General features: G+C 37.1%; 1 protein-coding gene across 1 annotated transcript in view; it reads right to left on the minus strand.

Moving 5' to 3' along the window:
• Positions 1-3,433: 3,433 nt before the first annotated feature.
• The window catches only part of CEP192 (centrosomal protein 192), an 89,946-nt gene continuing 70,294 nt past the window's right edge, over positions 3,434-23,085 (minus strand). Inside the window, exons 45-53 of the mRNA XM_069778580.1 lie at positions 20,964-21,069; positions 19,343-19,547; positions 17,512-17,591; positions 16,520-16,615; positions 14,876-14,995; positions 10,926-11,047; positions 9,873-9,996; positions 9,344-9,402; positions 3,434-3,929 (exon numbers count right to left, since the gene is read on the minus strand). Of these exons, the coding sequence (XP_069634681.1) occupies positions 3,791-3,929; positions 9,344-9,402; positions 9,873-9,996; positions 10,926-11,047; positions 14,876-14,995; positions 16,520-16,615; positions 17,512-17,591; positions 19,343-19,547; positions 20,964-21,069 (1,051 nt within the window). The 3' untranslated portion in view covers positions 3,434-3,790. The remainder of the gene's footprint in view (positions 3,930-9,343; positions 9,403-9,872; positions 9,997-10,925; positions 11,048-14,875; positions 14,996-16,519; positions 16,616-17,511; positions 17,592-19,342; positions 19,548-20,963; positions 21,070-23,085) is intronic.

Genomic DNA, 23,085 nt, shown 5'->3' on the forward strand with positions numbered 1-23,085 from the left:
GAAGCAGTCCCCTTTTATGGACTAGGAATGGAAGCAGTTTAAAGTGACTTCCTCGAGACTTTTGAAGTCTGACTGATGTTCTCACTTTGCAAGTAAAAATACATTGGCTATGCTCCAGCTCTTACACCTTCATTACTGAGGAAAAAAACTTCACCCAGAACTGACGAATCAGCTATCAGACTTGGGCTTCCACTGAAGTACTCCTTCCATTGAAGTACTCCTTTCCTCTTCCCCGCCTTCAATGCCTCACCAAAAAAAAAAAAAAAAAAAAAATCCATCTTCAAGTTTCTATTGCACACACTAGAGCATATCTTTTCCTGGAGATAATTTGCTTTACCCATATATGACAAGGTCCATGTCTAGAGATGATAATTATTGCCTATACAACCAATGACTGTTGTAACCATACCAAAGTAGTATGGGAGCACTTAAATTGCAGGGGGGGGAATAAAAAAAACAGAAAAAAGAAAAAAGTCATGCACAATTTATTCTTCAGCAAGTAGGTTAATTACATGTCATGTAGTACTAATAGAAACTTCTGCTAAACATTTACAAAACAAGAACCTAAGGGAGTAGAACAACTAAAATATTAGAAGATTACCTATCCTTCTTACGTCACCTGGAATCACTTTGACTTATCTTATGAATGCAAGTATAGCAATATAATTCACACACCCAAACAACTGCTGGGACAAGTGCTCTAGGGATGTTCTCCAGCACAGAGTCTGGTCATGGAGTTACCAGCCTGTAACTTCCTCTTCACACGGCAAAGAAAGTCATTGTTATTAGAAGACAATCAATCAAAATGGGTGCAAATAGATGCCAAAATATTTAGCATCACCTGCAAACCAGGAGTCCCTTGGATGATGAGGGGAGGTCACTTGCGCATGCTCGTTCTTCAAAATGTGTTTCTCCCTTATATATATTTGCACACTTATACACACACACCTGCAAGCACAGTTCAGCAGAGTAACCACAGCAGCACATTCTGCATCCTTTTCCTCCCTTATGTCCAATCCAGGTGGCAACGTAGGAAAGAATGCCTCCCACATTCCTCCCACTGTGAGCAGAGTCCCAGACAGCAGGCCTACCACAGGAACAGCATGCAACAACAATTTTGAATTTAGACCAAATAAACAATTATCCAAAATTGGGGTTTCTTATTGCAATTCAATGGCACTCTTTTACAAAGACCACTACTTTCGGGGAAATTCTCTGTGACAATACTGACAGCCGTTTTAACTCTTTAGGCATAGAGAGAAACAAGGCATCTTTTTAAAGAGGCTTGTCTTATTAATAAAGAAGAAACGGAGGCTGGTCCAGCATCGAAGTAATGAAGGTTTAATTCTACAAGATTGAAATTTAGAGGTAAAATAATCTGGAATAAATTGAAAATCACAATCAATCTTTGACAAAAATTTTGGATGTGTTCAAAGAGTTAGTTTATGCTTATGGAAACCAGCATTACAAAGACTCCTACCACAGAAGGGACTGTCATCTAACCTTGTGGAAACAACTACTAAAAATGGCCCAATGGATAGTGAAAGGTACAAAATCACATAGCTCTTATTAACAGATAGGGATACTTCCTCCTCAGTGATCCTGTTCGTTATTAACAGAGAGCCATCTAAAGACAATTTCTACTGAGAAACCAAGGTCCTTGAGAAAGAGATAATGGTTAATCAATCCCTCCAGAAACTCGTTCAGAAACAACTACCATCAAGTTGAGCATGTAAGACTAAACTGCAGAGCTTATTAAAACGTCAGGTTTAAGTGCATGGTCAAGAACAGCTGCTAGAGTAGTAAATGTACAGTGAACATGACTTCCATGAACAACAAACCACAAGCCTTCTCTTCAATAAGTAAGGATTTAGCTACATTAACACATAACATGAAACAACAGAAGAGAATCCATAGAACAGTTCGAGCTAATGACCTGAAGACCATACTACCTGCATCTCACAAGGTTTATTCTATACTAGCAAGGGGCAAGGACAACTTTAGAACAGAGAGCAGCTGGAAGATACTCAACTAGGAAATGCAAAGGCTTTGAAGACAGTAACATTGAGCTTGGTCTTTTTTCCAGCTCTGGAAGAGACTTCTGATTGTGCTTCTAAAACTGAACCAACATAGGCTTTTGGACACTTAATGTCTTTCTCAAATGAAGCATCCAAGCCTGTTGAGGTAAGGCAGGAGGCAGAAGATTCCCTCCATTCCAATTCTGTATTCAGGAGAAATACACAGGCATCACATCAACCAGGGAAACGTTCAAGCAACATCTGGCAGAGAGAGGGCAAGAGGAACACAGTTACAGTATCTAGCAGACAGGAGCTTATGTGTTGATGGGAGAATAAGGAGGTGGCAAGTCTTCTGATGTCAAGTTTAATTTCTTCTAGTAAATCTTCCTTTCCTGGTTTTCAGACTGCTGAGAAATGAGGTTTTATGAAGAAACAGCAGCTTTAGTATACTTCAGTATAATACTGGCAGCATATATCAAAGGCAACGCACTTTGTACTTGAGGTTTTTCCTCCCAGTTTTTTGAAAATGCAGTTAAACAATCAATCTCATATTGAAAGGAATTTCGCTCACACTTCTACCAACCTGAAGAAAGGAATAATGTACATATGCTATGACAGAACTACGCTGTCAAAAAGCTACATTTCTAGCTTAAGGCAACATCAGACATACAGCTCCCTGCTACAGAAATAAAATAGCAGACAGAACCAAAGGGTACAAAGACACAGTAACAATGGGTAAGCTGATTGTGGAACTGTTGTTCACTGAATCCTACAATAAGAACTGGAAAGTACTCAACAAAATTGGAAAGAAGCCAGTTGCACTAAAGTTTTGTGTGCTAAAAGAGCACACAGTGAACTTTTAGGGTTTGCTGGCACATGAAATTGTGGAAACAAGGTGTCAAAAGGGTGAACAGAAATTCACAAACAGGTCCATGAATGGAAAAAAAGGAGGATAGGTGGGAATCTACCTCCCATCCCTAATCCAATGACTGCAGATACTGAGGAAATGCAAGCAAAGTGAACCAAAGGCAGCAGCCAGGCTTATGTCACCTCTCAAAGCAACATCTTTTCACCACTGCTCAAGACAGAATAATGGGTTAGATGAATCATTCTGGAGGGCTGAAGGTAGTGTTGCTCGTGTTTAATTTACACTGTTTGACATTCTTAGAGTTAAAAAACAATGCTTATACCTGCCACTGAACTGTGTAAAAAGTTAGGGGCTGATTGTCAAATCATGGATCTGGTCCCAGCTTTAGCAGACGGAGACATTATATTAACAGGTCAGCTTCTGTACTGCAATCCCTCCCCCTGCTCCCCAAATCCCACCCCCCAAATTCGCATTGCCCAAGAGTAGGCAGCTTGACCTCTTACCTACAGCAAGGAATCCTCTAACCAAAGACAGAAATCAGGTAGAATCAACTGTTAACACGTAGATTTTATTTCTGTATTTACAATGCTTAAAATATATCAGTATCTAGCTATGCCTAATAAATGCAAAAATAGAAAACTTCCCTTTTCAACAAAAGTGCAGAAACATAAATTAGAACATGATAACTTTAAAACATACAATGTTATATCTCAGTGTTTTTACTATGAAAACAGATTTGTAAAACAAGCACCACAATTCATCTTACACAAGACCTTCCATCAAAGCAGCATCACAGGGCAAAACAAGTAGGATGTTAGTATGGAAAAGTAGTAGCAAATCTTTGAATATTTTAAATGGCATAAACTGTTATAAATTATCATAAACAGTTATAAAACTGTTCTGACTAGTTTTCTGCGATAGCTTTACCACATAGCCGAATATTAACTGAGCCATATTTGGTTGTCAGCACAACGAAGAGACCTTCAAATTTTCCTTCTGCCTTTGGCTTGAACTGGACTGGCACATTGATGTAATGATGGGATCTGTAAAAAGGCAATTATGTGCAGACTCATTGTTAATAAACAAGTAAATCCTATCAGATAGAGACATTCTTGTCTAGTTTTGATTTTCACCACAATAGTGTATTGGACATACACTGGATGATCAAGTTTATTTTTATAGATTTGATTATCTACTATTCTTCTGAGGGACTTGGATTGTAAAGGTCATTCTTTCCTACTGATCATACAAAGTGCTACAATACTTTATTGCTGCTAGTTTACCTAGATAAGTTTGGCCTGCCTCTTTGCAATAATATTGATAGTGCATAAACTATATTTAGACCAAAGTTACTACATTTCTTCCCTTCAGAAGTCATGTGACAAGTACACTAAAATTTCCAATAATTTTTGAAATTCCACCAGTTTGAAGCTAGTAAAATAATTTCAATTACTTCTAATTGCCTCCACATTACAAAATATTTTGCTGAATCATTGCAAGTCGATATGCCCATCCTCAAGCAGTGTTTTAATGATTTTACATTACACCTTTTTAGGTTATATAATTCCTCTTCTATTCAGATTGCATAAAAACATACCAGATGTAACGTGTGGCTGTCTTAATTGTCAAAAGCCTAGAGTGAATATTTTAAAAATATAAGCTACATGAGCAACAAGCTGGAAATGCTGAGTGGCAGCCTATTGGATTCCATGGCATCCAATGGAAATACCCAGCTCTAACAGACAGGTAACAGTAACAGACAGGTAACAGTAACAGGCATATATTGGAATAAGCAAAAATGAACAGCCTCACTTAGTAAGACAAAGAAAGAAAAGACAGGTTTATTTTCTTTTATTGTAACTTCTGTTTCCTCCCCTTCACAGTATTTAGCATTATCCAACATCCTCTGGAATGTGCTTATTTTCCCTACTTTTTCTTATTTTCTTCCTACCTCTTCATATTCCTTTCCCCTACACTAATCCAACCTAGCATGATCAGTCTGTGCTCTTACCCTTCTCCTACAACTGGAAATCATAATATTGGTCTTGCATATAAGACTGACTCCAGCCTCATTTGTTTAGTATCATCCTTAGTGCTAAAACAGTCACACCAACAAATGTATTTTGATTTTTTTTCTCTCTTTTTTTTTTTTTAAACAGATCCTGGTCAATCAAGTAACTTAGGAGTACAGACTTTCAGAATAAAGACTGGTATGCTACTGTATTTTTTTAATTGGGTTAATACAAAAACAAAGCACTAATTATGTTGTACTGAACTACAATCAACGATACAGAAAACAAGTACAGCCAGAACAGGGTTTCACGTCTCATACTTGATTGCCAAGTGTTGTATAATAAACCTGGCATGCTCTGTCTCTTTATCCACCTATAATATATGGTATAAAGATATTTACTCAGCTTTATTTTTTAAAAGATCCATTTTTTTATCCATTTTATAAATTAAGAACATCAGTACGACTAATCTGTAACAGATGCATTATATTAGAAAACACAAGTTTTAGTAAGAATAAAGTCTGAAGCTGCATACAACCTGGCTGCCTGAGAATTTACAAAAATAAAAGTAAATTCAGTAGAAAGTCAGGAGGGATGCAGAAGTCTGTATCATCTCCAAAATAATATATTTATGCTTCCTTACATATCCTAACACTTACTCAAAAAGAACAATATAACCAAACTCAAACTTATACTGTCAAAAACTTATCAGTAAGTTATGTATCGCTCTTTTAAAGAGATGGCCACATCTGGCTGTCAAATATTAATTTCCAGAATAGGTACTATATGACCTCAGTGATACTAAGGCAGAGCACAGTTTCTTAGCATATGACACCTATATTCAATTCCATTTGACCCCTAAATTCAGGTGTCCATTTGGTTGGTGCTATACACATTATCGTTCTTCTCTAAAAGCAGAATTAGTCAGCACCTCCCCTACGAAGACAGGCTGAGAGAGTTGGGGATGTTCAGTCTGGAGAAGAAAAGGCTCTGGGGAGACCTGATAGCAGCCTTCCAGTACCTAAAGGGGGCCTACAGGAAAGATGGGGAGGGACTTTTTACAAGGGCATGTAGTGATAGGATGACAGGTAATGGCTTTAACCTGAAAGAAAGTAGATTTAGATTAGATGTAAGGAAGAAGTTCTTCACTGTAAGGGTGGTGAGGCACTGGGACAGGTTGCCCAGAGAGGCTGTGGATGCCCCATCCCTGGAAGTGTTCAAGGCCAGGTTGGATGGGGCTTGGAGCAACCTGGTCTAGTAGAAGGTGTCCCTGCCCATGGCAGGGGGGGTGGAACTAGATGATCTTTCAGGTCCCTTCCAACCCAAACTGTTCTATGATTCTATGACATTACTTAGAGGTTGTTTTGTAGCAGTCAGTTGATTTCTCACAATTGGGATAAGGCTCAACACAGTTGAATTCTCGTGCTTCCTAATCTAAAGGGAAAGATGCGATTTTCATTTTCTTGGGAAAGTTCAGACTCCAGCTACAACAGCTCTTTGGGCTACTACATAGCACAAATGTTCTTAGAAATGAAGCAACCTGGAGGATTTTTCTCAAGTACAGTAGCCAAAAACTAGTTAAGAAGAATAGTGTCAGGACAACCAGAATTCCCCTGCAATTAACTGTTTTTCTCTTAACAAAGCGTTTTACTTCAAACTTTTCACTATTCCGGCAACAAAACTAGTCTATGAATACTATATGGCCTTTACAGATTGTTGCATCAGTTTCAAGTGGTATTTCTGAGAAGTAAGGTATGTCTGAAGCATACTTCACAGACAAACTAATACAGTAGTCCTCTAAACACCACAGCAGCAATAGGTAAGTTTAAAAGGAACAGTATGGGTCAGCTGCATCTAAGCCATAGTAACCAGATCTATTGTCAATGAATAGTGATTTCCCGACACCCAAAATGGTGGCTACTGGAAACAAAAATAATTAGTCAAGCAAAAAACAGTTTTACCTTTCAGTAATATCTGAAATACATATTACCCTGTAATCAACTTATTTCAGATGTTTTCTGAAGGCAATACAATAGAAACGCCTTAGTTTTCAAAGGCATAACCTGGTAGTCCTTCCAGAAACAGAACTTAGCCAAACATTTTTAAAAAGTCACATGTTTAATATTTCATCCACATGTTTACATCACTTAAGAGTCATCTTGTTAAAGGCAGTCTCTTTGCAGTAAAAAAAAAAAAAAAAAAATTCTACTCTGTCAACAAATGGAACTCCTTTTTTGAATGTGAATTCCAGACAGAATTCCTTCCCACCCATTCTTTGCAGGACTTGTAATATTAGCTAAATGACATCTCTGTGGATAAAAAAACATAACATGCACTTTAAGATACTTGAAGATTATTAAAGTTCTTTTTTCTTTTTGGCTACAGTTTTGGTTGCAAGATACTGTATTTGGGTAAAGCCCATTACTATTTTCAACTGAGCAAACTGTGGTGAAGGAACCAACAGTGCTACATATTGGTACTTGTGCTGACGTAACCATTTGAACAAGAACTGGCAAGCCACTATACCAACTTCCAAAGGTCAGACTCTTGATATTAAATACAAATACAAACTTGCAATTCCACTATCCAGATTTAAAGCTTGATTACACAGGATTGCTTTCAAATTTGGCCCTCAAAATGAAGAGCATGCAACAGACCATGTTTATTACATGACACTTTTCTGATTCAAAAATACAGGTAGGTGGTACTTTCTATTTTTACACTCTTATTTACAGACTAATATTCCAAGATACAAGATCCTGCAAACATTTTTCTTATCCAATTACTTTTGAACACTACTTTGTAAGATGTCCGGTTAACCTAGTTCAGATGGAAATAGTTAACATTGGCTTTCTTGAAATCCTCCTTGATGCTGTTCTCAAATAAAAGCCATTTAAAGAAGTTCTTTTAACACTTCTTTAAATGCATCTATCCAAGTCAAGTAATTCTTCTGTGCTTTATGCTCTTAAATGGGAGAACTTCTTCAGAGAGCTATGTTGACTTCAGACAAATGAATCTTAAAAAAGCTAGGAAAGGCCAATATTTACAACTGGAAAAATCACAGCCAAACTTACTAGAAAAAAACACTGTGGAACATTATTGGAAAGTGCAGTATATTTAGTTGATAACCTTTAGAAATGGTAGACTGAATTTTAAACTTAAGTCTACTTTGGCTGAAAGCAACAGGAGTTTATCATCTCTCACAGAAAATATACCAAATAGCTTTTACAGCATTCCTCAAGAATATTTTTGAAATATCCAAGTGTCTTCCAGTGAAGTTACTCATCTTTTTTTTTTTTCTGGGGACAATCAAGTCATCCTGTCCTTTGTCTGTAGCTATACAGCCTCAAACAGACCTAGCTAGTGGTCTTTATTTGGATAGATTTTACCTTGGTTACCCCCTCCATTAAAAAAAAAACCAAACCTTTTGTGCTATCTGATGTGACATATTTAATAAAAAGATGCCAGTTAAATAGAAACACTGGAACACTTACCTAAGTGGAGTTATAACACTTTGCACTGAAAAGTGGCCTTAAGAATACTTTGAATACCTGCGGCTAACACCACCACAGCCCTGTCTTTATAATAAATACCAAGTACCATTGGCAGACCCCAAACTAGATTTGGAGCCAGAGTATATAGTCCCATTTACGATTTTGCTCACAATTTCTGTTCTGTACACCCTTAGCTTCCCCGTCTTTAAAACCGGGACCTGTTTGAACACTGAGAACACATGCTGTATGACTTTTAATGAAATGGTTTCACTTCTGTCTTCCTGACAATCCCACTGTTACAGATGAGCGCATGAGATGCTATACTTCTTGAAGAGATGACTAATAGGACTGTCAAACACTTGTTGCAATGAACTCCAAAGATGACTGGGTTTATTTTGAGGGACTGTTACCACCAACTTGAAAATTCCTTTTATGCAGGTAATATGCTGAAATACTTGGTATGACCAGGCAATTCCACTGGATGCTCAAATCTTGTATTTGCAGAGAATCTTTGATGCAGCTCTGCAGGTTTGTCAAATTAGAAGCATGATGAAAGCAATTTGCTTCATCTGTTGTGCAGAAAGTATAAATGGAAGGAATGACTTGATTGTGCACAGCATGCCAAATGGTTAAATGAAGCATTAGGCTTAGTATTAAAAGCAACAGCACTGTTAGAAACAATTTGCAGGGAAGAAATTGGCAGATGCAGAAATAACTGTGTGGGCTCATTCTGCTTCTAACCAAGATTACACAGTACAGCTTAGCAAAAAAAACCCCCAAAACACAAAACCGCCCCCCCCCCCCCAACCAAACCCCTTTAACTAGACAGCCAGAATGTTCAATATTTATATCTACATTTTAGCACTGTAGATATTGAGAAGATATTTATCTTACTGAATCAGTTGTTTAATTTTTTTGTTGGGAGAGAATGTTAGCATATGCATTACCCACCTTAGAGAGTATTTTGAGTGCTTGATGTAGAAAGGCTCTCCGGGACTTACAAATTTCAGCTGCAATTTAAAACAAAATGCTTAAAAGCGCACTATATCTAAGCCTATCATATCCAATTTATGACACACTTAAGATAAATCAGATCACTTACAAATACAGCTTTACACAGACCCAGGGTTTAAAAATAAAGCATGTTCACATTTGTGCATAGTAAGAAAAATTCACATCTCAATGTTTTAATGAAGTTTAAAAATAAAATAAGTTAATCAGGATAATAAAAAAAATCTATGCAAACTATAATTATTATTTTTTTCAGTTGCAAATATATTACAAATACAGTCAGTGATTCAGACTAAAGAAAGAAAAATTACAGGAGAGCAAAACTCTTCAGATATAATACTGACTTTTGAAACTAACAAACTAAGACTTGTACTATTGCAATCTTCTGTCAAGAGTAAAAAAAACAGTGCAGTTGAACTGTTGGAAGGACTTAGGAAAATCTATTTAAAATAAAGTCTGTCAAACTTACCAAGTGTGTTGTAAAGGAATTATTCCGCAAGTTGACCTTTAATGTGCATGATTCCCCAACTCTAGTTGGAGGAAAAGTGTACAGGTCTTCTGGGGCATATACCCCTCGAATTATCTCATTTTGCCTGATTTGAAAAAGGGATTTAAGATATTAAGACTTCCTACTTATATGGTCTAGATATATTGATTGCATACTTCAAGATAACAGGTGTATTTTCTGAGACTAAATCAGGAAAAATGGGAAGATCCTGAAAGTATCAACTCTCTCACCGTAAGTCTTACAGGCATTACATGTTAGCCAGAAAGAATAATGAAAGCATCACCATGGCATAAATATATGTACATTTACTTACATGCACTTTCACAGTCTGAATTTTTCCCCCATATGCTTTACTAAAGAACCAGACTCTTCTCAGAGATGCCATGTTTAAACAAAACAAAACATTTTACTCCCCTGCCATATTCACATCATGCCATAGGAGAAGAACTGGCAATTAACTTAAGACTGAAGAACAGCAAGGTTAAGACATGCAGTACAGTGGTCTTCTCAGAAGTGACTTTACAGTTCTATGGAGTGCCCAAAAGGGGAGTACACAAAAAGCATACACAAGATTCTACTGCTGATACCAGTCCATTTACAACAGCAAATCACGGTTAGGCAACTTAGAAACTCAACCGAAAAGAAAAAGCATGGGAGATTAAGCAATACAAAGCCATTAAGAGGTTTGGCAAGTCTGTTTTTTTGCTGCTGTTTACTCTTTAACGTAGAATCATAGGATAACTCAGGTCAGAAGAGACTCAGGAAGTCTCTAATTCAAACCCTTGCTCCAGTCAGGGTCAGCTGTGAGGTCAGACCAGCCTGCTCAGGGTTTTGTCCCATCAGATCCCGAAAACCTTGAAGGACAGAGACTGCACAGCCTCTCTGCACAGCCTGTTCTACCACACAGCTGTCCTAATGGTAAAAAAGGTTTTGGTTGTCGGGTTGGTTTGGGTTTTTCCCCCCGCCTTTTACCCAGTTGCAGACTCTCTCCTTTCAAGTTTTGTCCATACATACCCTGCTTTACTTGTACGTGCTTCAGAGTAAACCTTCATTTCTGGTATGACTGGAAGCTCAGTTTTTGTGAGGGCACTTGCAGAACCTTTCACAATGGAAGTTTCGTTTTCTGTTTTACTACCCTATTGGCAAAAATAGAGAAGCCCTTAAACTTTGCATTCAAAAGTATTTAAGTATTCAAACATGTAAGTAATTTCCCTTACCCAATCCAAGACTTTAAATAAAAAGTATAATCTTTCAGGAACAGTAGAGTCTGGATCATTGAGACAGAAGCAATGATTTAGGACGAATACTTTAACAGGCTTCTGTGTCTTATGAATACTTAATTTGTTACAAGCCAGTTCACAACAAACTAGCACTGCAGGTGGAATCTCGAGAAGGCTGCTAGCAATGAAGATTTTACTAAAAGCCAAAACAAAAAAAATTCCTCTGCAGATATTCTGCCCATATGCTTCAAGAACAGCAAAGTTGGCTAAACAGCTGCTCAGAAAGAAGGAAGGTGTAAGTCATCATTGTAGTTTGAATTCTCAGAACAGAAAAAAAACTTTGTAGTAATTTTGTATTATGAACAACACATCCTTCTCAAAGAAAGGTCTCTCCAGAGAGAGAGAGAATCTGATAATGCATTACATGGTAATTGTTACATTCAGAAATTAGGCCAAAATATTTACCATCATCAGGACCCCTATTCAGTGTATTCTAACACAAGGAGACCAGATCACCCTAAGGGAATACTTTGTCAAATAGCCAAGTTCAAATTCTGCATTGTTTAACACACCTAGCTAGATACTGTTTGAAGTCCCTTGGGTCACAACATCTTGAACAAAGTTAAAGAACCAAAAGAACCTCCTACTCTTATGGTCGTACAACATTATCTCAATTTTTGAAACAGTGCTGATGTTTTAGACAAGCAGTTGATTCCCTTACGCAGAAAAGATTAAAAAAATAGATTCATCTTCAGCAGAGCTGCTATGACAAACATGTCTTTCAGACATTCATTTCTTCTACTGAAAGAGCTGCTAATCAGTCTGTCAGAAAGAGCAGCAGCCAAAAAAAATATAACCTTAATTTTAAAGAATATTTTTCAGTTTCAAATAACCCATGAACCACAGTAGAAGCCAATACATAAAGAAAAGAAAGGATTTGTATAGGTGTCTTGTTTCAAGAGCTTTTAATTTTCCATGTAGTGAAAAATGATGGGTGTCATGCTTCAGTGTTATCATTCAAATTCTAATTTATCAATAAAGCAAGTTTACTGCATGAGAATAAGGCACATTATGGAAAACAATCAGAAGTTCCCCCAGTCTTTATAAGGGCATCTTGAAGTACTGCATGCTTTATTATAGCCCATACTGCCTTTTCCTGTTTCAAATGAAAGCAGTATGTTAACACAGTCCAATGGTTACAACTGAGTGCTGTTGTTCCAAAGCCACCTCAGGAGCACAGAAATTTGTTTAGCTTTAAAATTATTTTGCTCACAGAGTTTAAAAAGATTTTTCTTCCTCTCACTTCTGGGACACCCAAAGAAGATGAAGCTTTGTAATGCTGATAATAATAATCAAACCAGGACTCTTAGTTAGCAGTATGTTTTGTGTTAAGTAAATTCAGCTCAATTTGCTGCAAAATGATACATTAAAAAGTTACATAGTTAACACAGCTGAAGTACATAAACCATGTGAACTAAAGAATGGTACAACACTTAACATTTGTAGTATCTTCAAACAACACCAGAGGTTCTTTATGAAGACCTCAACTTTCTATGTGCTAAAGGAACAATCAGAACACAGGTACTGCCTCAGCCTTCCGGCAAGTTCTTGCTAGTTCCCCGTTTCACCCAGAAGGGACCAACAATTAGACCAAAATACCCATCCAAGACTTCTGTGCACAATGGTGATACCCATTCTTAGCTCAAGGATCTTAGAGCAATACCTGATAGCAGCCTAACAAATGTTTCTTAGGAAAAGAAAAAAAAGTGAGTTTGGCCAGTATCGAGAAGCTGGGGTTGCAAAGCAGATGTAGAATCCCCCTACCTTTGCCTCTAGGATCAGTTTTGGAGACATGATTTTCTGAGCTCCTGACTATGGTTTCCAGTGGTAGGGACTGCAAACACGTGCAGAGCATAATCAAAGTCACAGTTAATTAGTTTTTCAGGAAAAAAAAAAGGAAGTGGTAAGTACCACTGATTTTCCTAACTTCACCTTGTTCTTTCAGTTCTTTCCTGAGCTCTTCCAAATTTTTCATTTCTTTTGAAGTGGTGCTATAAATAAATACCACTCAGTCACTATGAATGACAGTCAGTCTTCCCACTTCATTCTATCAAAAGTCACATTAAACAGAGCTGTAGCCCTCTGCCTCAGCAAACCCAGCAGGATCTGAGTCCTTTTCAATGTTGCAGTAACACAGTCTAAAGTCTTGATCACTAGGACATAACAGATGATAATTGACTTTTCTTGACTAAAAGTGGATCTGATTAAAAAGCTGCAACAATCTAAGTAAGGGTTCTCTGTTGATCCCTCTTCCAAACAGATGTATAGTTCCTTACCTAGCTGATAAACTATTTCACTTCCAACTCTTTTTCAAAATGATCATGACACATTTCAAGTATTTTCTACAAAATTTTTCCCATATGCACAAAGAGATGTTGAAAAGATCTAATCGTTAACAGCTTTGAAAAAAATCAAGAACAAATCTGACACGGTAGTTCAAAAACATTAATATCAACTTGTGCTGCTCAAAGATTTACACAACTCTGACAACTAGTCACTTTTTAAGAAAAGAATTCTTCAAAACTCTAGATTTCTGATAAAGAATGCATCTTCTCTCAATTTCAGCTAGCTTTAAACAGACAAATGACAAAAGATGTTCTCCTCATTTTAAGGAAAATTGTGTTCAAGAATTAGATGAAAGCTGAATAAAAAACCCTCCCAAATGAAACATTATACAGGTCCAATTCTTCATGCCAAAATTAGAAGTTATTTAACTTTTTGTTTTTAATAAGTCCCCCTTTCAACACAGTTAACAACTGGGAAAAACAAAGACCCTATAAGATAAAAGGTAAGCTACGCCAGCAAGAAGGATAAGTAAGGTTCCTACTACTGAAACAGGCTCGGTACTCTAAAGAAAGTTCCCAAATCTTTATTTGGGCTTCTGAGAAAAATTAAGTCAAACTCTCTGGAGAGAACAGCAAAGCTTATATAGCAATCACGCAATACTGAACGTACAAAGCTCTTCACATTCAGCTCATTTAAGTAATCATTAGAATTAATTCTTCCTAATAGTAATAGATTCTCTGTCTTATGTAGACTCCTCTTGTATGGATGGTGAGTTAGGAATTAAAAGCAAGGCAAGGAGGGAGAACACAGAAAACCAGTTCTAATTCCCAAATCCCTCCTTCCAAGCCTCACCATAAAGTTAGAGCTGAGGAACAACAGGGGAGCAGAAGGAGCACTCAAATCCAATTGCTCCCGTGTACAAATCTCAAAATCACGCCCACCTACACTATTACTCTGATAAAATACTCAAACAGATTCTACCAGAAACACACCCATACCTCCAATATGAATATTTTAAAATTCCAATGTTGCATTAAGTTACCTATTATAGCAAAAGTCAGTTGCTTTGCCATCTATTTACAAAACCAAAACCAATCCACTTAGTGTCTGATACAAACAAATCTTGTGTCTACAGAAACAATTCCCACAGAAGGCAAGTTTGTCTCTTTCTCTGAGCAAAATAAAATTTTACATCTTAAATGGCAAAAAATAACATATTATCACATAAACAAGATGAAAAAGGTACTTTTGTAACATAAGAAAACCAGCAAAAGTATCAGCAGGGGTTTTTTTTTTTCCAGCATATGCCAGTGCATATGAGAGAGTACTGTATAGTAAAATTAAGCTGTTATCAAAACTTTGTGCTCAGGACAGTGTTTATAGCATTTATATACTCACTGCTCCAGAAAGCTGAAATCTTAATTTGTGTTTCCAACTAGGTTTTTCAACTGGGTGACACTCAAGGTCCCAGAACTGGGAGTAATCCCCTTTATCTCTAGGCAAAAAGATTACAGCAACCTACAAAAACAAGAGAAAAATTTTGCAGAAGCTTATTAGAATAATCTATACATCTTCACAGTTTTACCTACAAAAAGTTACAGTTAAGCCAGCACAAACTTTACACACTACAAACATACATTCCACACATAGGTGATCTTGCAGAAAACAATACAGCTTGTCCTTTGCCCACAAGAGAAAAAGTTCTGATGAAATAGGTTGTGCAAGCAATCTCGAACAAAATTTCAGTTCGGCTCATCTACTTTAAGCAAAGTCAGCAAGTGCTTGCACAATTATTTCTATTAGTAAAATGGGGGAGAAGGGGACCAGGAGGGGAAATACATGCAGCTGAAAGACAGCACTACCTTCCTTCATCTGTCAGCTAAGCTGTGAACAACTGTACTCCTTCAGCTCCAAGTCTGTAAGCACACTGTGCTACAATTACAAGGCGGCCTGAAATTTAAAACGACTTGCAGGCTATGCATTTGATCATCCTTAAAGGCCACCTGTGTAACAAAGGCTTGTCTCCACATAGTGCTGTACCAGGTTAATTCAAGAGTAAACTTGCATTGTTTTAAGAGTTGAGGTTGGGGGAAGAAAGAGAAAGGGAGCAGCAGATTAGAATAGATCACTACAACTGTATCTAATTAGCTGAATATTATCATATCCACTGCAAAAACCAGCAAATCATGATAGCACTGTACCTTATCAGCTCCAGCCAACAGCCTGACATGCCAATAATGTAAATGTTATTCAAATAGGCCTGAACTAGTATGGCTAAGGCAAAGACAATTGTTTAAATTCAAATAATGGTTTTCACTATTATGAAATAACTATGAAACTGGACAGGAGAAAGGGTTTTTTTATGTCCTGTAAATAGATTACAAACTGCATCATCATCGTGTCATTAAGGAATGTCATAATAATCCATGAAGATGAACAGATAGAATTGAAGTAGCATTGAGGGACAAGGTGAGGGACAAAAGCCCCACAGAAACCCATTCAGTATGTCCTTAGATGTGCTTTATAATTGTGGTTATGAAACCCTCTACTGGCCAGGAGATAAAACTGTAAGTCAAAGGAAATTAACTTTAGGAACAGACAACTGTTCTTGAACAAGTATGACAAGACTGCTTCTAACAAAGGGAAACTGGTTCTCACACCAGTTTCATAAGAAGCCAGTATTACTTGTGATTTTCTTGTGGATTTTTATAAAACATTTAAAAACAGTTTTCTGTTCTAGAATAATTTCTTGGAAAAAAAAAAAAACACACAAAAACACCACCACATCAAAGTCAAACTATACACATATTGCATAAATTCTTAGAATCAACTCAGCTGATGTAACAGCTGTGCTAAGTACATACTGACTACCTGATACACCACAGAACCCAATTTTTGAAAGGTCAACATTTTATCATTATCAGATAAAGTACCACCAGCTTCAAAAATTCAACTGTTATTTCAGAGAATTTCTCATGTAAGATCCTATTTTACAACTGACATACACTAATATGGTTGAAATATTTATAAATGTCAGTTTACCTTCTCTTCTCCATAAGCTTCAAGAGTACCAGAAACACGGGAACATCTGAAAGCGGAGTAAGTAACCCTATAAACACAACCAGTTCCATCTACATCCTGCAAATAAAGTTATGAGTCAGATTCAGAAGGTGGGGAAAAAAACAAACAAACAAAAAAACCAAAAAAACAAAACAACCCACACAATATATCCCCACACACACCACCCTTGCAAAGGACTGAAGAAAATACACCCCATCAAGCTGCTTTCAAGTGAAGAAATAATATTGACTCCCTAAAAGCAAATGAATAACTACAACTACTACAACATTTATGCAGTCACCATGACTACTGGCTTCCAGTTTAGAGGTGGGTGCACTGGCTGGAACACAGCATATTCACTCTTCTGGGCTACAGCTAAGAGTACTACATAACCATTTTTCATCATTTCGCAACAACAGACCACAATAATTCTAGCATAAAATCAAAGTGATCATCACAGCATTACAGACTATCAAAAAATAGGGAAGCATTCACTAATATCAATGGTACAGCTACAGTAATTGCACAGGCGACAGCAGGGTAATTCAAGTATCCTTGACCTAACTTACATTACCTACAGGGGTACCATGTACAGCATAATTCCAGCAGCACAAGTCTCGAAATAAGGCAAGTCTAGCATTCTGGAGACAAAAGGGACACACATCTTTCATGTATGCTTGACTACTTAATGCAATCTGGATGATGACACTGGATGAGCACAAGCAAACTCTATAAGCCAGAAATTGTCCCACAGAGCGCTGACTGATTCACAGTCAGGGAGCACATTAGAGATGAAAAAAAGGAGTAAAACATTTCCCTGACATGGACAGAGGCAAAAAGAAACTTTGTAACTGAGTCCATGCTCAAATATATATTCTTTCTTGAGAGGCTGGAGGGAGAAAGAGCAGCAAGAAGAGAGAAAGAAAAAAACCACATAGATTTGCACAAAACTACCAATGCAAGCATTCACTCACTTTAACATAGGGTGGTGCAAAAGATGACAAATGCCACTTCACGTTTTCATCCCCTTTATTCTCCATTTCCAGGTAATTCTCTAGAAGAGAAGTTTCAGACTAGTATATTAAAAGTCTTTGTTTGAGTGTTCAAGTCTCTTTAGCAGAAAGAGTTTAAACAGAAACTGTGTTTCAAGACACACAGAAGTTTAATGGCAACAGTTCTCACCACGCCAACTCCAAGAGCAGACTCAAAGCACACTGTCATAAAATTCTTCAAAGCTTACACAAAAGAAATTTGGAAGTCAAGTCTTCTAGTGAAGAATCATATTGAAGATGCTTACAAGAAACAAAGTGAGACCTAAATCTCACCCTCAATAACCCTAAAGCAATAATAGATAATCCTCTAAAAGAACGTGAAGCATATCATGGGCTATTACTTGAATGTTTTGCTGGTAGTAGGAAGTCAGCTTCTTATAAATGCAGAACATGACAAATAGCAGAGAGATCTAAGTCACCTCCAACAGTCTCAGTTTATTGCATTCACATTTTTGGCAGATACCTTCACATACCAATGTACAAAAAAAATACAAAAACCCCACAAGATATCCTGGGAGGGAGTTGGGTATTATTTGCCTGTTCAGGAAAAAAACACTAACAACATTCTAGTTTGGGACCAATCAAATAAAGCTGCATCAAATAAAATCTGTTCTCATCCTAGTATGGATTTGTTACTCAGCATACACATATATATATATAAAGCGTATATATACAAAAACTCAATAAAAAGGTTATGCTTGACTTGCAGAAAGAATAACTCACTGACATTATCAGAAAATCCCAACTTTGACAGTATCAGTAAGCGTATTTCACGCCTTGAAATGTGCCTCTTGCCAAGAATCAACAGGACATTAAGTTCATCTCAGTCTAGAGTAGCACTTCAGGAAGTTTAGCTGCATATGTATTACATGGGACATTTATAAAGATAGGAAAGGAGTATCATATTATACTCCTCTTTCATAAGTGTAGCAAAAAAACCCCAGATATAATTGATAAATTAAGCCTTGAAAGTTCTAAAGTCTGTTAAATAAAAATGTAGTGTCAGTGAACCATTTAAAAAAAAAAATCCTCTTTACCTAGAAAACTAAGCACTACCAAAAAAATCTGGTATCTAGATAAACAGAATGACAGTTTCACACAGTAATTTGGAGAATTTTAAGCATTACTGGAACTACAAATACAGACTGAGGATTTGAGACTCCATTATCAACAGTATCCTCCGCGATCATTAAATACAAGACAAGGATAGCCAGACTTATAGCTGACATTCCTATCGTCTTAAGGAAGAACATTTATTTCTCTGCTACATGCAGGCAGATTTATCTCACATCTTAGGGACACACAGACAGAGGAGGAGAACGGGTCTACTGCAAAAGGCCATTGACCCAAAACAGCTTCAACAAAAAGCAGTAACCTCATAGTGCCCTCTTTGCCCAAGCACAGCATGGTTGCATTCATCGTAGTTGCTTAAAAAAATTGGCAATGTACCTGTCTGTATGCAATTCTATCTGTGGGGAAAAGTGTGACTGTACTGCATAAGGAGAAGAAAAAAAGACAGGAAAAAGGACCAAAAAAGGACAAAAAAAAAAAGGAACTTCTGAAAAGAGTTCCATGACAATGAGTAACATTTCAAACTAAAGTCAGAGGACAGGAGCTGGTCAATCACACTTATCAGACTAAAAGAACAAAAACAAAGTCAAGGCATTTAAGTTCCCAATCATGCAATACAGTAAACAAAACCACTGAACATGAGATACTACAGATGTTGCGTTTACTAAGCAAGCAATATTACCTGAGCTTTGGCCAGGTCTTGTTTTAGGAAAAACAATGGTTCTGTTCTTTATTTCCATTTTTGTTAGCGGGAGCACTGGGAGAGGCTTTGCCACATGAACAGTAGGACTTTCAGACTGTGGACTAAATATATCACGTCTTCTAGATGGAAAGTCTGCTCCAGATACACTCTGTGCGACTGCCCCTTGAATTTTCACTTTAATAAACTTTTGCACAATTTTGAGGGAAAAAAAAAAATTTACATAGTGAACACTGATATATCAACAAGTCAAACTATTTAGCTCTATTTCCTTGAGTTGTAAGAGCTCACGTTGTTCTGCTTTACATTCCCTCAGAGAAAGAGTGTCGTACCTTAAGTCACCAGGTCTTCTCTAATTTCAGTTAACAAATTTTAAAGATTTTAGGACAAGTTTAATCTAGAACAGGAAAATCTACTGAAAATTTGCTATCTAGATGTTTTAATTCAATACACATAATAATTTAAACTAGTTAAATTTAACTGACAACAACTACAATATTCTCTGCTTGCAGAGAACGAGAAGAGGGCTGCGTCACACAGAACGACCTTTGTGTTCATTTGCGCTACATAATTAGCACTCCTAAAAGCTTCAGTTAATGCTAGTAAGATCTTAGCATACTTTTTGCTTAACTGGATAGGTAGCAAAGAAATGGCAAAAGCATTATCAACTACCAGATCTCCTACAGTTTGATTGTTTTTGCTACATTCTCTAGTTTTGTCCTAGTGGGTTTCTTCTCTTAAATCCTTTTCTCGTATTGTAGAACATAACATAGTTAAATATGTGCACAGTCTCCACCTCCTTCTCAACTCACTCTTTTCAACAACTTCCCTGCTTGTTTGGGTTTTAAGGCAGTTTCCAATTCTGTATAATACCTCACCTTCCTCCATCAAGGAGGAAAGTAGATGTGCCATTTTATCCTTTCAGTGTCTTTTATTTCTCTCTCCATGCATTGTTACAATTAACCCAAAATACATACTGGCTGTAATAATTAAAAGAAAAACCCAAAACAGGTGTCTATTTCTTTGGGGGAGATTACCAAGGGTCTTTCTGCTTTTACATTCGTATGCCACAATTTAATCAGGGAAAAGTCTTGGATTAAAATGCATAAAGAACAAGAACCTGTTCTAGACATTCTTTATCACAGACTTGTTGGCCAGAAGGTTAAGTTTATCTTAAGGGAGCTCAAAAGGAGCTATGGTGACTTGTCCAGTAACCTCCTTTAACTTCTTTTATTTTTAAATATTCTATAGACTACTTTTATATACACATGTGTACATACATGCATTTAGCTCTTCTAGAAAATTATGCATAAGGCAGTGGTGGGTATACAGATGCAATTTTGTTGGCAATTCAGTTTAAAGAAATACTATGATATGAACACTTAGAGATGAATAAACTAAGAATCTCAGTTTGCAAAACAGCATCTTAACAACATTTATTCTCTTCTTCCCCCCCTCCCCCTACAAGAGAAATTTACAAATTAGAGAGAATAATGAAAAGTTGAAAGAACTGCTGTCTCATACCTAAAAGCTTTTAGCAATGTTACTACACCTTATCCAGCTAAGTAAAATAAACAGTTGCCATCTCAAGTAAGCCACGTACCTTTTGTCCATTATCACAATGGATATAGATTAGGCCACTCCAAGGAATTAATGAAGGTTTTGTGGCAAGTGATGGATTAGGACTCACCAGAATTAGTGTACTGCTCCTAATAAAAGAAAAAAAATATTAGCATGATCCTCATATTAGAATGAGTATCTACAACACTAGCCCCCATCAAAAAAGGATGCACTTTTAAGATAGCAAGTCAGTGAAGGTGATCTAGATTTAAATTGAAGGTATTCAGATATCCAATATATTTTCAAGCTTTAGTAGTCAGAAACTTAACATTAACACACTTTATAAACTTGTCGTTGATGGTTGTATAAGGGGTCATAGGGAAAGAGTAAGTCTTATCTACTGTTAACATAGACAACCAGTCAGGCCATGTAAAGCAGACATATAACTACATGTTTCAGAAAAACAAGCTTCAATACTAGTCAACAATGGAATTGTACTATTCAAAGTATACTGCACAAATTGCACTTCAAGAATCTTTTAAACTAATACTAGTTTTAGAGAAGCAGCTTGCTTTCCTCCTTCCCATGCAGAACTGATCTTAGAAAAAAGAAAAGCCCTTCAATGTAATCAATGCCTGCTATAGTTATTTAGAGTAGGGGACACTAAAGAGTCTAAATTCACTTGAAGCAGTTATGGCAACACACAGTAATTTGACCAGTGAGAACATAAATTCTGATTTACATTGTTCCATATTCTATACTAGAGACATTTAAATAAAAAAGGGTAGAAATTAAGCAATGAATTATTTAAAAAACAAGTATAAAATCGCTGAAGTAAAGGTCATTGATTGTATGTTAGCAGCACTCAAGCTACACCTGAAGAATTAGCTTAAAATGTCATTAGCACAGCACTTCACATTTGAAAAGTTTAGTGTAGGAGCAAGATCAGTCCCTATAGGAAAGTCAGTTCCATAATCATTGTCACAATATGACCATCTCTACAAACTTCAATGAACAGATGTTAACAGCCTTAAAATATTACATCAGGATACTGATACTTCCCTAAAGGATTGTGGGGGGTTTTGAATCTCAGTAGTTTTCAGAATCTTTTCACTCACAGTTCTCTCAGGTACAAGCTGCATACGTGAGAATATGATTTACTAAGTACAAACACTACCTGTCATCACAAACCATTCCACTGTCTTTGCTCCTACCAGCTTGTCTTTGACATTTACTGCAAAATTCTCATGGAAATCCAACTTGCATGGGGTCACAAACCACGTGTCTTTCAGTCAGAAGAGTCATACTCAACCTAAAGACACTACCTCTCAGTACTTTCATTGCTATGGAAAGGAGCAGAGCCTACAGAAGAAATACTTTCCAAAAGGCGGCTCTTGCAGCCTTTGGAGATTCCAACAGTCCCTGCTCCAAAAGTACAATTCCTTTCACAGCACTTCACCAATACTCCCAACACTGAGGCACAGCTACATGCCAGAGGCTAGTTTCAGTTGGCCTCCAAAGAAAATCTCTTGGAATGCTACCGAATTCAGTAGGGACGCAGGACTTTATTACTCCACATTCAGGCAGGTTTGAAGTTGCCTTTAGCTCATTCCGTGGAACTTAAGGGGTTTAGTCAAGGTGAAACAGGGGGTGGTCTGCTTGCTCTAGCATGGCAGAGTCAGTCTTTGATCTTAGGACCTTCTTTCACCATCACTGAGAAATCAGACCCTTCTCCTTTCCTGGCCTAAATCAGTTCAAGAATTCTGTCAGCTCCAGCCATTGCAGTGCACAGTATAAAAGATTCTAGCTGGCTCCTGTCCTGACAGGATGACTGCTCTTGGCACTGCAAGGCAATGGTCATGGAAAGTAGAAAACCAGGCAAGCACAGCAAGCTGTGCTTAAGTCAGCTCTTGCCACGGGTCCATTTCTTACTTGCAGGCCTCTGTTCTTTGATCCAGACTACTTACCTGGACCCAACATGTGAGGCTTCAACTCATTCTTTTCCAGTGAAGGGAACACATTTTAGAATTATGCAGTGCAAGAAAGTTGCTTTCAGGTAGCCTTCAATTCCCTCTTTTTAAGAAATCATTCCACAGACAGTCCTGAGTCTAGGGTATGAGACACTCAAGATGTCCTTACTTTCACAGCTACTGGAAAGTTGTTCA

Source organism: Haliaeetus albicilla, chromosome 3 (genome assembly GCF_947461875.1).
Source record: "Haliaeetus albicilla chromosome 3, bHalAlb1.1, whole genome shotgun sequence".
Taxonomy (NCBI): Eukaryota; Metazoa; Chordata; class Aves; order Accipitriformes; family Accipitridae; genus Haliaeetus; species Haliaeetus albicilla.